Raw genomic sequence first — 14,299 nt, 5'->3', positions numbered from 1 at the left:
TGCGCGCTCCCATTGGCTGTCCGTGCTACTGCCCCGCCTTCCCGCCCAGAGCGACAGGCGCCGGTGCCAATCGGGCGGCGCGGAGGGTTCGTTGCTGTGTTCGCCGTCCGGTGAGCTCCGCGGCGGTTCTGGAAGGATCCCGGGAGCGGAGCCCGACCGGGCGCAGGCGAGATGTCGGGACTGCTCCACACCACGTTGAGCGGGCTCAACAGCGACTCCTACTGCGAGATCAGCCAGTACCGCGACCAGCACTTCCGGGTGCGCCCGGCGGCCGGGCCTGAGGCGCGGGTCGGGGGCGGTGGGACCTGGCCGGAGCGGGAGGGCCGCTGCCGGGGCGGGGAGCAGCGCCGGAGCGGGAGGGCTGTTGCCGGGGCGAGGCCGTGCGAGGAGCAGCGCGGTGGGGGGGAGGACAGCGAGTCTCCGGGGCGGTGGGAAGGGCCTGCCGGGGCCTGGTGGCAGGTGTAGTCACCCCACTGTGTTCTGCCCTTATCAGGGTAGTAGGCAGCTCCAGGAGAAGTCCCTGAAAGTTTCTTCTACGCTTTACGTTGGCAACCTCTCCTTTTACACCACCGAGGAGCAGATCCAGGAGCTCTTCTCCAAATGTGGAGACGTCAAGAGGATTGTCATGGGGCTGGACAAGATCAAGAAAACCCCCTGTGGCTTCTGCTTTGTCGAGTATCCTTTCTGGTTCCCGGGTACTATCAGCCCCTGTGTGTTCCTCTCTGCATAGCAAGCTTAGCTGTGCTGCTGTGGAAAAGCTGATAAGGAGTCATAGGTGCTTCCTAGCAGGTGCTTCCCTTCCAACCTTCCCGCCGCTACCTGAGGTGAGAGACAGACTGTACAGCTGTGCCCTTGCTGAAAAGTGCTGCCACTTGCTGGAAGGGCAGAGAGCTTTATTAATTTCTTCAATGGTTTTAGGGTCACAGTGAGAGCTGTTCCCATTGTCAGTCTGAGCTCTTGCTTGGCCAGAGCTCACATTCAGTTTCTTCCTTTAAGTTTACAGAGGAACGAAGTAGCAGAAGCAGCCATGGCTGTATTGCCAAGCACAGGGCACACACCTGCCCAAGCTGTACCGTGAGCTGTCTTTGCACAGCTCTGCTCTGAGGCCTGCCCCTCTCGTTCCAATCCAGTCAAGTTTCACATAGCATGAAAGGGCAAGTGAGCAAGGCTTTACCAGGCTTGTTTCATCTGCTTGTGAGGCGAGTGCTGCGAAGCTCCTCGGCAGGGCAGGCTCTAACGTTGAAGTTCAGAATCCTTCCCGAGTGGCAGCTATTTTTAGCTTGGATTTATGTGAGCACAGCTCTTGATCCCATAGAGGAGAGCAGGAAGGGTAGGAAAGGCTGTTGGGCAGGGTGTTTGGTTTCTCAAACGTCCCCTGCCCCCACTGCCAGAGCAGAGTTGGCTCTCCTTAGGGCACGCCGCAGGTACTACACGCGGGCGGAGGCTGAGCATGCCATGCGCTTCATCAACGGCACGCGCCTGGACGACCGCATCATCCGCACCGACTGGGACGCCGGCTTCAAGGAGGGCAGGCAGTACGGCAGAGGCAAGACTGGAGGACAGGTAAAGGCAGCACCAGGCCCTACCTTGAACTTGAACCCCCTCAGACTCTCCACTGCATTCACAGTATCACAGTATATAAGAGGTTGGAAGGGACCTCAATAGATCATCAGGCCCAACCCCCTGGCAGAGCAGGATCACTCAGGGTAGTCCACACAGGAATGCATCCAGGTGGGTTTGGAAGGTCTTCAGAGGAGACTCCACAGCCTCCCTGGGCAGCCTGCTCCAGTGGTCTTTCACCTTCACTGTGAAGAAATTTCTCCTTGTGTTGAGGTGAAATCTTCTATGTTCAAGTTTGAACCTGTTGTTCCTTGTCTTATTATTGTGCACCACCAAAAGGAGCTTGGCCCCCTCCACTTGACACCCACCCCTCACTTTTGCCTCATGCAAAGCAGTGCTGGAGACTATAAAGACTATAATGAACTTCAGCCACTCCCAGGCTGTTTTGGTAACCAATGCCTGGTGTTAAAAGCTTAGAGGTACTGCTTGAGGCTGTTTCTATCTAGGACTCCAAACTCCATGCAATGCAAGCAGAATGTTGCCTAATCTAGGCTACTACTCTTAAAAGGAATGGTAGCAGCTAGGCCAATCTCATAACTCAACAATTTGCTCCAGTGGGAAGATGAGATTCCTTTCAGGATTTCCAGGCTGGAGGGGAGAAAATGTTCTGGAGGCCAAGCCTGGCAATTCAGACTGCAAGGCTGAAGGAAAATACTTTGGAGTCTTCCTTGCTTCTTGTCTGGAAAGCAGCAGATTGATCCTCAATTGTCATTTCCACCACCACTGCCACCTTTTTGGTGGATTATTTAAAGAGGTTTCAAACAATTCAAAGTGCTTCAGTTCCCCACCAGCTGAGCAAGGATGGGATGATGATTGAGGCCTGTCAGGGGACAGGGAGTGCAGGGTACTGATGTCTGTGTTCCTGCTGTGCCCCAGGTGCGAGACGAGTACCGGACAGACTACGATGTGGGCAGAGGAGGCTTTGGCAAGATCATTCAGATGCAGAAGGCAAATCATCAACCTGCCATCTATTAATTGCCTCATGGGTCCTAGCTTGTAGAGGGCACTGTCCTTCCAGAGCTAGCCCTTCTCTCCCATTTTGGATTGGGGTAGGGAGTGAGAGCCACGTTCCAGCAGAAGGTGACCCTCCTCAGACTGTGTTCATCCCTGCTTCCTTCTGGGCTGGAGAGGGTGCTCCATGCTGATACAGGGCACCAAGGGAAAAATGGGACAGCTCTGCAGGATTCTCTGCAAGGAGAAATGCAGCAGGTCTCACACACCTTGTGCTAGGACATACTTCTCACACTGCATCCAAAGCAGATGGCTTCCTCCAAGCTACAGCTGTGGTTGCTCTCAAATGGAACTTCTTGAAAGCTCACCATCATCAGACCCTCCAGAGCCTGGGCACCTTGTGGGGACACTCAAGAGACTCTCCATCCTCATCTGCTTCCAAAGCAGTGTCACTGGTTGGATGAGGGAAGTCAGACAGGGTGTTAGCATCCACGTGCAGGTGCCCATGTCTGCCCTTGGTTGGTTTGGGCCTGCAGAGCATTTCTCTTTATGATGCCCCCAGTGCTGCCTGGCTTCCCAGATCCTTGCTCTTTGGCATGATTTTGTTAAAAGGTTATCTCATCTTTTTTAATAAACAATTGTATTGGCTCTGGCTGAGGTGGAGTTAATGGTCCCCCAAGCAGCCCTCACACTGCTCTGCTGTATTTTGGTAGCTGGAAAGGTGTTGAGAACACAGCAGTGCTCTGGCACAGCTGAGCAGTGCTCCCACAGCATCAAGCCTCCCTCTCCAAAGTTTCCCTTCCTAATTCAGTGAGCTGGGGCAGGGGGACAGGATCCTGGGAGGGGACTCCCAACCTGACCTAGGGGAAGCTCCATACCTATGATACCTGCTCAGCAATAAATGCCAAGAGAAGGGGGGGGGGGGGGGGGGGGGTTGTTACTAGGGCAGCAGCAACTACTGCTGAAGCCTTACTGACCAGGAAGGGGCTGGACATTAGCTGCCTGCCCTGCCCATGTTCCTGCCCACACTTGTGCCCCATCTGCCCAGAACCCACACAGTGGCAGAGGCACAGGCAGGGGAGCAGCTCTGGGCTTGTTTGGCTCCCTCGAGGGCTCTGCCAGGCCCCAGGGCTGGGCAGTAGCAGGAGTGCAGCCTGGGCTGCAGAGCTGGGTGGCACCTGCCCAGCTGATGGGCAAACCACAGGCAGCTGTGCACAGAGCTGCTCACTGGGCCTCTGGGGAGCAAAGCCAGGCTCTGCTTTTTGCTGTCTTCCCAAACCAGAAAATGCCCTTCCAGACTGGCATGGGGGGGAAAGCCCAGGCTGCGGCCCCCAGCACCTGGCAGCCTCCCCCCAGGAACGTGCTCTGCTCACCTGCATGGGGCAGAAGGAGCTGGTGGGCAGAGAGAGGCAGAGGGCTCCCAGAGTGGGCAGGCAGGCAAGGCTGGGGTGCCAAGCCCAGGGCTCAGAGCAGGTACAGGGGCTGTGCCCATGGCAGGATGGCACTGACCCACTGCACCGTACCAGCAGGGGCCGATGGCACAGACTGACGGCTGCCAGCCACAGCCTTCCTTGCTGAGCTGCTGTGGTGGGAGCTCCCCAGGCCTCCCAGCACCCAGCCCCAGGTCAGGAGCTCTGCCATTCCCAATGGGCACACAGCATGGGCCAGTGGTGCTCAGAGGGGTGGCCTGGAGCCGGGCACAGACATCACCATGGGCACAAATGGACACACACGAGGCCAGCGCATGGATGCACACATGCGTGGGGACAGGGGGCATCAGGGCACAGGGGGCTGCAGCAGTGCCAAGCCAGGAGCTGAGGGCTGCAGTGGCACCACCTGCCCATTGCCTGCTAGGCTTGGCCAACTGCACACAGAGCCAGGGTGCTGGAGGGGCTGCATGCTCAGCAGGACCCCAAGTGCTGCCCCCGGCCAGGAGATGCCCACCAGGGGCAGTGATGGGACCCAGCACAGCACACGGAGGCACAGGCATGGGCAGAGCTGGGAGCACCTGCAAGGAGCTAGTGCCAGGACTCAGCTGTGCCCGAGTGTTGGAGCCTGAGGGGCTGGCAGGGCAGCCTGGCCTGGGGCAGCAGGGCGGGCAGTGCCTGGCACAAGGCCAGAGCAGGTGCTGCAGCCTCTCTCACTGCAGGCACAGCCCTGGGGCAGGGCTCACTGCTGCAGCCCCAGGACCAAGCAGAGCTGTGGGTGTTGGGGCCCTTGCTGCTGGCTGGCCACTGCCCCTGCTCAACTGGCAGCACACAGGCAGAGATGCCAGATCCTTCTGCCCTAAATCAGTTTAGTTTGCACAATCATCTGTCAAGGCTGATCCAGAGCAGACCAGGATCTGGGAAATCATCATCTCCTTACATGGATGCAGCCCAGCTCCTGGCCACACTTCCCCTGCAGGCCAGTGCTGAAGCATCCAAGAGATGCCAAGGTCATTACTGCAGGCCCCACCCTGGCACCTGGTGACACTCTCATGCTGCTTGGGGACTGCAGGATGGGGCTGTGGTGTCCTGCCCACAGGTGCCAGCAGGTGTGGCCTGGAGCTCTGCTCCAGAGGTTCTGACTCACTGTCCCAGAGGACAATGTTTGGTAGCTACAGACAGCAGGTTTCAGGCAGGGAGCTCACCCAGCACAGCTGGCTGGAGCCTGGCCCTGCTCTGGGCTAGCACCAGCCTGGTAACTGGCCTGGCAGCATGTGGAGTTGTGCCTGGGGTTCTCTGACCACAGGGCATGAACACAAGATGTGGCAGGACAACAGAGCCAAGCACTTGAACCCCATTTAGTTCATAGGTATAAAAGTGACCACACAGACACCAGGAATTCTACAAAGGCAGGAAAACACCAATTATGCACAGGCTGGACATGGACACTGGCACAGCTGCACTGTGGGCACAGTCACAGGCACCTGAGCTCGATGCTCACACCAAGCAGCATGGCTGAGATAGCACAGGGCTCAGCCAGGAGTAAACCCTGGGCACAGAGGGGGTGTTGGCTGCTTGAACCCCTCCTGCCAGGCAGTACCAGGACACTAGTAGTACCAGAAGATGCCTCAAACCTTGTCCCATGGCTCCAGCCATGGCTGCCCCCAGTGCTGGGGAAGCAAAAAGGGGAGGTGGTGACCACTGCCACACAGACAGACACGGTGGGCACAGCTGCATCCCCACATGAAGCCTCCCCTGCACAGGGGAAGCAGCATCTCTGACAGCAGCTGGCACGGTGGCAGGGCTGTGCCAGTGCCACTGCCCCTCAGCAGAGCTGCGGGGTGGCAGAGACCGGGGCTCCCACCCAGCCCAGGGACTCATCTCTGCCACCTCTGCTCTGCCAGGGGCAGAGGCAATGCACAGCCCAGCCCTGCAGTCCTGACCCTGGCACTCACTCCCTGTGCCAGGGGGGACAAAGGGACCCTGCAGATCGTGGCCTGGTACCTGGGGGGGATACTGGCAGAGGTCCACAGAGTGCCACTGCCAAGTGCCTCAGAGTGCAGCAGCTGCAGGGCTAAGGTGCAGTCCAGGGTGGTGTGGAGGCTTTCCTGCTGGGCCACAGAGCTCCTCCGCCGTTCTCCCTTCCACACTGTTCCGGATCCCATAGGCAAAGTAAATCATAAAACCTGCAGGACAGTTTCCACGATGAAAAGTGCAGTGCCAGGCTGCCAGCCTTAACAGCCCATCTGGGCAGATGCTGTGGGCACTGTACCCCCACACACACACGGGACACCTACCCACAGCCATCCAGACGGCAAACCGTACCCAGGTGCCAGCACTCAGCTGCACCATCAGCAGGATGTTAACGAAAATGCTGAGGACCGGCAGGAGCGGGAGGAAAGGTACCTGTGAGGGACAAGTGGGGCTGTGCCAACTGTGCCCTGAGGGCCCCTCCTGGCCACAGAGGGATCCCATCTTTGACACAGCCCCGAGATCACCTGGGCACCACTGTGCTGGACACTGCAACGTGGAGAACCATGTCTTGGGGCCCTGGGCTTTCCTAGCACTGGCCACTGACTGCCCAGCAGCGAGCCCTGGCAGACCCTGCAGCGCCTCTGAACCTGCCAGGGCTCCATGGGGGCAAGCATCCAAGTTGCTGGGGGCTGCACTCACTTTGAAGTTCAGCCGCGCGTTGCTCTGTGGCTGCCTCCAAATGATGATGATGGGAATGAGCAGAGCCACGAGGAGCAGTACCAGGGCCACGATCCAGCCCACGCTGGCATCCTTCAGTGCGTTCACCTTGAGGGTGAGGACCATGGAGATGACCACGATCAGCGTGGCTGCAGGGGAGAAGGCAGTTGGGAAGGCAGATGGCACGAGGCCTGGCTGGGACCTCGAGCCTCATCAATGGCTGAGGCAGGCCCACTGCTCCCTTCCAGGTCTAGGTCCAGCACATGCTGCCTCCAATACCCACCCCAAAGGCTCAAGAAACCACCATGCTCAGGGAGCTCACCAGCCTGGCAAGGCAAGGGCAGCCTGCTCTCAGCTGGGCTCTGACACTGACCCAGACCTGGCAGAGCTGCCCCATTCTGGATGCACAATGGAGCTGTTGATGGATGGCTCAAGCTGGCTGAGCCCCCGAGTACACTTGTGGGGCTGGGGGCCACCCTCGCTGGGTGGTCAGCCAGCCTAAGCCAGGTTTGTCACAGGGAGCTGCCATGACCACCCACACGTGCCTGGCTTAGTGCCCACACCCTCCATCAGCCACCTTGGGCCCCAAACTCCAGCCATGTCCTGCATTTGGCACTCTGCTGTGGGCGGAGCCAGCCCAGCCTGTGAGCAACTGTGTGCTGCTCTGCCCATCTCCTCCCCTGCTGTGCCCACCATGCCCTCCCAGCTCTGCCAGCCACACCAAACTTCCCCAGCCCCGCAGGAGACCACCGGCTGGCAGCTGCTCACCGATGGCTGAGACGCAGGCGTAGACAACACGCCCGGAGAGCGCAGAGGGGGTGTCTGTGGGTGGGCTGAAGAGCGTGGCCAGGGACAGCATCTGCTGCTGCTGGCTGCTGGCAGTGCTGGCAGTCGGGTTCATGACCACCCTCTCCTCCTCATTCCCGTTCATCTCCAGCATCTCCATAGCCTTTGGGGAGTTCAGCTGCCCAGACTGGTACCTAAGCAAATGGGACAAGCTGCAGTGCAGCTCGAGGAGCTTCCCAGCCCAGGGGGATGGTGGACAGCACCTTCACACCCTTCCCACTGCTCCAGCCCCATGTGCTGCTCTGGCTGTAGCCTTGTGACAGCCTCTTCCTCATGGCTGTGCCCAAGAGATATCACACAGGCTGCTGTGAGCAGCCTCCCTCTTAGGGGCTCAACATGTCCTCCGGCTGCACGCTCCCAGGAAAAAGCTGTGGCCATAAGCCCCAGGCTCAACACAAGGCACCTCTACCCCTGCCAACCCCACGTGAGAGGAGGCACCCACCGGAGAATGAGCACACACACTGCCACCAGCGAGTAGGCCAGCAGTGTGCCAATCGACATGAGGTCCACCAGGTCCTTCAGGTCAAACAGGAAGGCCATCACCGCTGCAAGGAGGACATGCAGCGTGAGTGCAGCTCTGCAGTGTGAGCGCAGCCCTGCAGTGTGAGCGCAGCTCTGCAGCATCACTGCACCTCTGCAGCGTGAATGCAGCTCCACAGAGTGCAGCTCTGCAGTGAGCACAGCTCTGCAGCATGACTGCAGCTCTGCAGCATGAGCGCAGCCCCGCAGCATGAGCGCAGCTCTGCACTGAGCACAGCTCTGCAGCGTGAGCACAGCTCTGCAGCGTGACCTCAGCTCTGCAGCGTGACCTCAGCTCTGCAGCCTGAATGCAACCCGAATGAAGCCCACAGCATGAGTGCAGCTCTGCCGTGTGAGCACAGCTCTGCAGTGTAAGCGCAGTGCTGCAGTGTGAGCAGTTCTGCAGGGCACAGCTCTGCAGCATGACTGCAGCTCTGCAGCCTGAGCGCAGCCCCACAGCACGAGTGCAGCCCTACAGCATTAGTGCAGCTCTGCAGCTTGAGTGCATGCCTGCAATGTGAGCGCAGCCCTGCAGCACTACAGTACTGGCGGGGGGGCAGCCAGCAGCCTTACCCGCCAGGAGCCCCGAGGTGATGGTGGCCGACAGAGGAGTCTTTGTGCGGCTGTTGATGCTGGAGAGGAACTTGAAGAGCAGCCCATCCTCTGCCATGGCATAGATCACACGGGGCATGGGGAACATGGAGCCCAGCAAGCTGCCGTGGGGAGAGACGGCTCAGCGTCTGCCAGGCAAGCTGCCCACACCCACCCTCCAGGTGGGGACAGGACCAGCTGCTGGGAGCAGGACATCAGCCAGATGGGGTAAACTCCCAGCCAAGCCATGATGTGTGCTGATGATCCCCGTGCCATGCCAGGCGGTGCCAAGGATGGAGCCAGTCCTACCTGGTGGAGAGGGCACAGAGAGAGCCAACAGCAACGGCGTAGCGAGCAGGCTCCCAGCCCACTGCCTTGAAAGCCTCGGGCAGGGGGCTCTCCTTGTTCAGGAGGAAGTAGGGAACCATGAGGGTCAGGGCTGCAGAGACCCCGAAATAAGCCACGAAGCAGATGAGGAGGGACACGATGATGCCAATGGGGATTGAGCGCTGTGGGTTCCTGGCTTCCTCCCCTGTGCAGAGATAAGAGGCAGTGTCTGTCCCCACCCCGCAGCGCAGCTCACCCCACAGGTCAAGCCACAGCAGGGACTTTCTAAGACCCTGGGGCTGGGCAGCAGCAGTCAGGAGCTATTGCAGAGGGGTTCCCAGCCAGGCTGCTGTGCTGGCAAGGGCTTCATCAATGCCGAGAGCAAAGGCACATCTCTGCAGCCCTGGCTTCCAGGCATGCAGCTGCCCAGCAGCTGGGCTTGCCATGCCCCCAGCCATGCTAGCCCTCTGCCCCCAGCAGCAGGTCCTGCTCCTTGCACAGCTTACTGAATGCAGCTCCTCGGTGTGTGAGGCACAGCCACCCTGCCCTCTGCCCCTCAGCCTCTGTGGCATGTTCTGCTGCACCATGCTCCCCAGCAAGGGGCTTGGCTGGGGAAGGAGGCAGCTGCTGTGTAGCCCCTGGGGGCGGGGAGGCACAGGCAGGGAGGTCAGGCAGAACAGCCTGTACCAGCCACCCACTAAGTAGATTCCTGGGGGAATGAGAGAAAATTAAGCAGGCTGACTGCGCCCAGTCGCGGCGGCTCTGCACCGACTCGGTCCTCTAGAAAAACGTTGCCTGAGGCTGGGAAATAACCAGCAGGCACCAGCGATTCTCAGTAGCAGAAAGGCTCCCCGTTGCCTCCGGAGCTGCCTGCGCTGGCAGGGTGCAGCCCTACTCCCGCTGTGCAGTGCAGGAAGCCACTTCGCAAGCTGTGAGCCCTTTTGTGCTATCCCAGCTGGGGACAGAGCTGCTGTGGGGAAGTCTCTTAGGAGCGCTGGGATGAGCTGTTTCCCACGCCACAGCGCATCTCCCCCAGCAGAACTGCCGGCTGCACTGCTGGCTGCACTGGGGAAATGCCCATGCTGCCCTCGCCCAAGGTGGCACCTGTGGTGGCAATGCAGTCAAAGCCTACAAAGGCATAGAAACAGGTGGCTGCACCGGTCAGGATCCCTTCCAGTCCAAAGGGGACAAATCCGCCGGAGCCAAAGGCTTTCTTCCTGGAAAGGAGAGAGCAGAGTAGCTGCTATACAGTGCACGGAGAGCCAGGCTGGTGACAGCCCCTGGCCCGAAAGGGTTGCTTCCCTCACCTGTCATCCACCAGGTGAAGGTGTGAGAGGTTGCTGTAGTCCTCCTCCGAGAGCTGCCAGTTCTTGACGTCCCCCTTCACGAAGCCGGCGATGATGACAAAGCCCAGCACCAGCAAGTTGACTGCCGTGAAGATCTTATTGATGAGGGCAGATTCGCTGACGCCAAAGGCCAGCAGCGCTGCGAGGACAGGAGGGGTGAGCGGGGACCTGCCAGGCTCCCGTGACACCGCCCACAGGAGCTGCTCTCACACTCACCGGTGAGCAGCCCGATCAGGATGACGGCGAAGAAGTCCGGGCGCTCGGCCAGCACCCCCGGCACGTGCAGGGTGGTCTTGTTCACAAAGAAGGCAGAGATGTGGTTGCCAATGATGTTGTCGAACGCCGCGCTCCAGGCTCGAGCCACGCTGGCTGTGCCTGGTTGATGGCAAATCTGCATCAGGCCAAACCCAGAGCAGAGCAGCACCAGCTGCCACCCTCCCAGGATCCACCTCCCTGCTCACCCCACCCCCTGGTCCCAGAGCACCACGCTCTGTCCCCCAGTAGCCCCCGATGCTGCCAGTGCAGTGCTGAAAGGAGCCTGTGCGCACATGCCAGCCCCCTGCCCAGCCCCATACCTATCACATAGGAGAGGATGAGGTTCCAGCCGGTTGTGAAAGCCCAGATCTCGCCCACAGTGACATAGCTGTAGAGGTAGGCAGAGCCGGTCTTGGGCACGCGGGCCCCAAACTCTGCGTAGCAGAGCCCAGCCAGTACAGATGAGAGAGCAGCTACCAGGAAGCAGAGGACAATGGAGGGACCAGCCATCTCCTTGGCCACCTCCCCAGCCAGCACGTACACACCGGCCCCCAGGGTGCTGCCCACCCCCAGGGCAATGAGGTCCAGCGTGGAGAGGCAGCGAGCGAAGCGCGTGTCCTCAGAGCTCAGGTCCACCACGCGCCGCCGGAGCAGCTTCCTCCCAACGCTGGTCATTTTGCCCCCCATCATCTTGTCCTCTCCTGGCTGGTGCTCAGCTGCTCAACTCCCCTGCAAGAGAAGGGACTATAGGAGTATCCTGCCAGGCTCAGGCAGGCAGCAATGCCCACAGGAACTCTGCTTGCTCCCAGCCAGCCAGCACCATTCCCTCCACACTGCTGGGACAGAGACTGTGGTGGTTCCTTCCAAGGCATCACGGGGCTGTGCACATCCCCAGCCTGTGCAGCCCCTGCACAGAAGAACAAGCCAGGGATGGCCACGGTGAGAAATAGGCTCATTGCACCAGCCCTGTGTGATCCCCACCACCAGGCCCCTGGGCACATGCCAGAGCTTGCCCACCATCTCCCAGCAGCTCCCTACTGATTTGGCAGCCTGGGGATCCCTCAGCCCTGACTTGACTGTTGGCACATATCTCCAGTCTGACACATGGGTATGAGCAGTGGCGATGGCAGGGAGACAAAGCATTCCCCCAGTGGAGGATTTGGCAAGCTGGCCTGACTCACTGAGACATGGCCATTTCTCCTCTGCTCCCAGCATCTGCACTACATGCTCTGTGGGGATGTGTGGCCAGACATACAGCACCCTGGTGCATATTCCTCATGTGCTGATGGCATTTGCTGAGCAGCCCTCATGCTCCACCGACTGCAGTCGCCCTAAACATGCAACATCCCTACTCCCTTTGCTCACATCAGCCACCCATCCAAAAAAAAATCTCTGGATGATGAGTACCCTGCCTCATGAGCAGGCACCTGGCACAGTGTGAGAGGGGTCACAAGGAAAGCAGCTCCCATGCCCAGCACTGGACCACCCAAGCCCCAGCACCTTCTCCCTGCTGCCTGCTCCTGTTATTAGGAAATGAGCCGTGCTCCAGCCAGGTGCCCCAAGTGGCACCAACACTGCGCTGTATGGACCAGCGTAAGCAGACACAGGATAACTCCGTGCCCTCTCACACTGAGGGGCACTACCTGACTCCACCAGCCCAGCTGCTTCCCCATAACCAGCAAACCAACCTGTTCTGGAGAAACCTCCTGAGCTGGCACATGCCATATTCAGCCTCAGCCCAAGGAGTTGTCCCAGCCTCTGAGGCAGCTTTTGAGGCAAAAACAAGAGCCCCAGCACTGGCACCCTCCCCAGCCTCTGCCCAGACAGCCCAGGCTGCCCTCCCCAGGGCCACTCCATTGCTTCAAGGGTTTCTGACTCTCTGCAAGCCACAAGCAGGGGGCTGGCAGCAGCACCGTGTTCAGCCCTCGCTCCCAGAGCGGGGCAGCCTCCTTGATCCCGCAGGCCTCGCTGCGCTGGCATTCACGGTGCCCAGGGCCAGGAGCATGATAAGCACCCAGACCCTCAGCAGCACCTGCCAGAGCCTGCTTCAGGCAGGTCGAGTGGCTGCGGGGAGGCTCAGCCCATGGCGAGGTCTCTCGCTGGCAGCCAGGCTGCCACGCTGGCGCCCAAGACCGAAAGCACGCAGGAGCTACAGGCGGGCAGAGGAGAGCAGCGGCAGCGTGCTGGGCAGCTGCAACTGCTGGAAGGAGCCTCCCGCTGCCGCTGCATTCCGGTACCTATCGCATCCCGCCACCCATCGCATCCCGGTTCCCACGGCATCCCGGCTCCCATCGCATCCCGCCGCGGCTGCGAACAGGTGGCAGGCGCTTCCGGCCCGCACCCAAGACCCTTACCCTGGCCCCCACAGGAGCCCCTGAGGCCCAGAGACGTTGCCCGAAACGCCGGGAGCGGCCGCGCGCCGGGGCAGGTCCCGGCCCGCCGCCCGCCACTCACCTGCGGCACGGCTCGGACAGATCGGCACGGCTCGGCTCGCTCCGGCGCGGTCCCGTTCCGCTCCGCCCCGCTCCGCTCACCCCCGGCCCGCCGCCGCCGAGAGGCTGAGGGGCCGGGCCTCGCCCGCTGCCGCCTCATGCGCCCAGCCCCGCGCTCGCGCTCTGTTGCCGGGGCCTGTCAAGCCCTATCCCGCGCGGCCGCAGGCTCCCCGCAGGCAGGGCGGGGCCCGCCGTCAGCGGGCGGGAGTTCCCGCTGCCTCGTGCTGGGGCCCGGCCACCTGTTGCTGCGCCTTGGGCTGCCGGCGGCGAGCAGGCACCCGGGGAGGCCGCTGCCCCTCTGCCCGCCGTGTGTGCGCAGCACCATGGCTGGCGGTGCTCGCAGGCGGCTCCAGGGCACAGCTGGGCTCCACGGCTGTGTGCCCGGGCACAGAGCAGCAGAGGCTGGGAACCCAGAGCAGTGACTGGGGTCACACCGACAACCACCTGTGCACAGTTCCCCTGCATGGTGGAGCTTGGAAGGGACCTCAGCAAGTTTGGGGGGTGACACCAAGCAGGGTGGTGTGGTTGACAGGCTGGAGGGAAGGGATCCATCCAGGGGGACCTGGACAGGCTGCAGAGCTGGGCCTGAGTCAGCCTCATGAACTTCCACAAGGCCAAGTGCAAGGTCCTGCACCTGGGGCACCCAAGCACTAATCCAGGCTGAGTGAGGAGTGGTTCCAAAGCAGCCTGGAGGAGAAGGCCTTGGGGGTGGCAGGTGGTGACAAACTCCCCAGGAGCCAGCAGTGGTCCCTGGCAGCCCAGAGCCAGCTGTGTGCTGAGCTGCAGCCAGACCAGGGATTCTGCCCCTCTGCTCTGCTCAGACCCCACCTGCAGCACTGCCTCCAGTTCAGGGGCCCCCAGCACAAGAAGGACCTGGAGCTGCTGGAGAGGATCCAGAGGAGGCCACCAAGATGAGCAGGGGGCTGGAGAACTCCAGGGAGACTGAAGGGGCTCCAGGAGAGCTGGGGAGGGACTTTGGACAAGGGCTGATAGTGACAGGACAAGGGACAATGGCTTTGAGCTGGAAGAAGGGAGATTGAGACTGGAGGTGAGGAAGAAATTCTTGAGAGTGAGGGTGGTGAGACTCTGGCACAGGTTGCCCAGGGAGGCTGTGACTGCCTCCTCCCTGAAGGTGCAAGGCCAGGCTGGGTGAGGCCTTGAGCAACCTGGGCTGGTGGGAGGTGTCCATGCCCAAGGTCCCTTCCAACCCAAACCATTCTGTGGTTCTGTAGCC

The 14,299-nt window shown here is 60.7% G+C and overlaps 2 protein-coding genes across 3 annotated transcripts; one reads left to right on the top strand and one right to left on the bottom strand.

Annotated features, from left to right (window-relative positions):
* The first annotated feature begins 82 nt into the window (after positions 1-82).
* On the top strand, positions 83-3,208 carry LOC104296347 (nuclear cap-binding protein subunit 2). Of its 2 annotated transcripts, XM_054169720.1 has the most exons (4): positions 83-258; positions 494-675; positions 1,425-1,563; positions 2,497-3,207. In XM_054169720.1, the coding sequence occupies exons 1-4, from the start codon at positions 172-174 to the stop codon at positions 2,593-2,595; spliced, it is 507 nt and encodes a 168-aa protein (XP_054025695.1). In that variant the 5' UTR covers positions 83-171; the 3' UTR covers positions 2,596-3,207. The 2 variants fall into 2 exon arrangements, with proteins under 2 accessions (XP_054025695.1, XP_054025694.1); XM_054169719.1 differs by lacking the exons at positions 83-258; positions 494-675 and having other exon boundaries at positions 1,035-1,563; positions 2,497-3,208.
* A 2,149-nt stretch (positions 3,209-5,357) lies between these two features.
* Positions 5,358-13,119, bottom strand: SLC7A3 (solute carrier family 7 member 3). The gene is made up of 12 exons (XM_054169676.1): positions 13,028-13,119; positions 10,894-11,302; positions 10,535-10,693; positions 10,280-10,457; positions 10,077-10,189; positions 8,955-9,177; positions 8,628-8,767; positions 7,978-8,080; positions 7,458-7,669; positions 6,672-6,838; positions 6,296-6,404; positions 5,358-6,184 (listed from the first exon to the last, which is right to left on the bottom strand). Exons 2-12 carry the CDS (start codon positions 11,261-11,263, stop codon positions 6,051-6,053), a joined length of 1,908 nt encoding a protein of 635 aa, XP_054025651.1. The 5' UTR covers positions 11,264-11,302; positions 13,028-13,119; the 3' UTR covers positions 5,358-6,050.
* Positions 13,120-14,299: the final 1,180 nt, after the last annotated feature.

The sequence above is a fragment of the Dryobates pubescens genome, chromosome 18, assembly GCF_014839835.1.
Source record: "Dryobates pubescens isolate bDryPub1 chromosome 18, bDryPub1.pri, whole genome shotgun sequence".
Taxonomy (NCBI): domain Eukaryota; kingdom Metazoa; phylum Chordata; class Aves; order Piciformes; family Picidae; genus Dryobates; species Dryobates pubescens.
The sequence above is the reverse complement of the archived record's forward strand: the minus strand, read 5'-3'. Positions and strand labels throughout refer to the sequence as shown.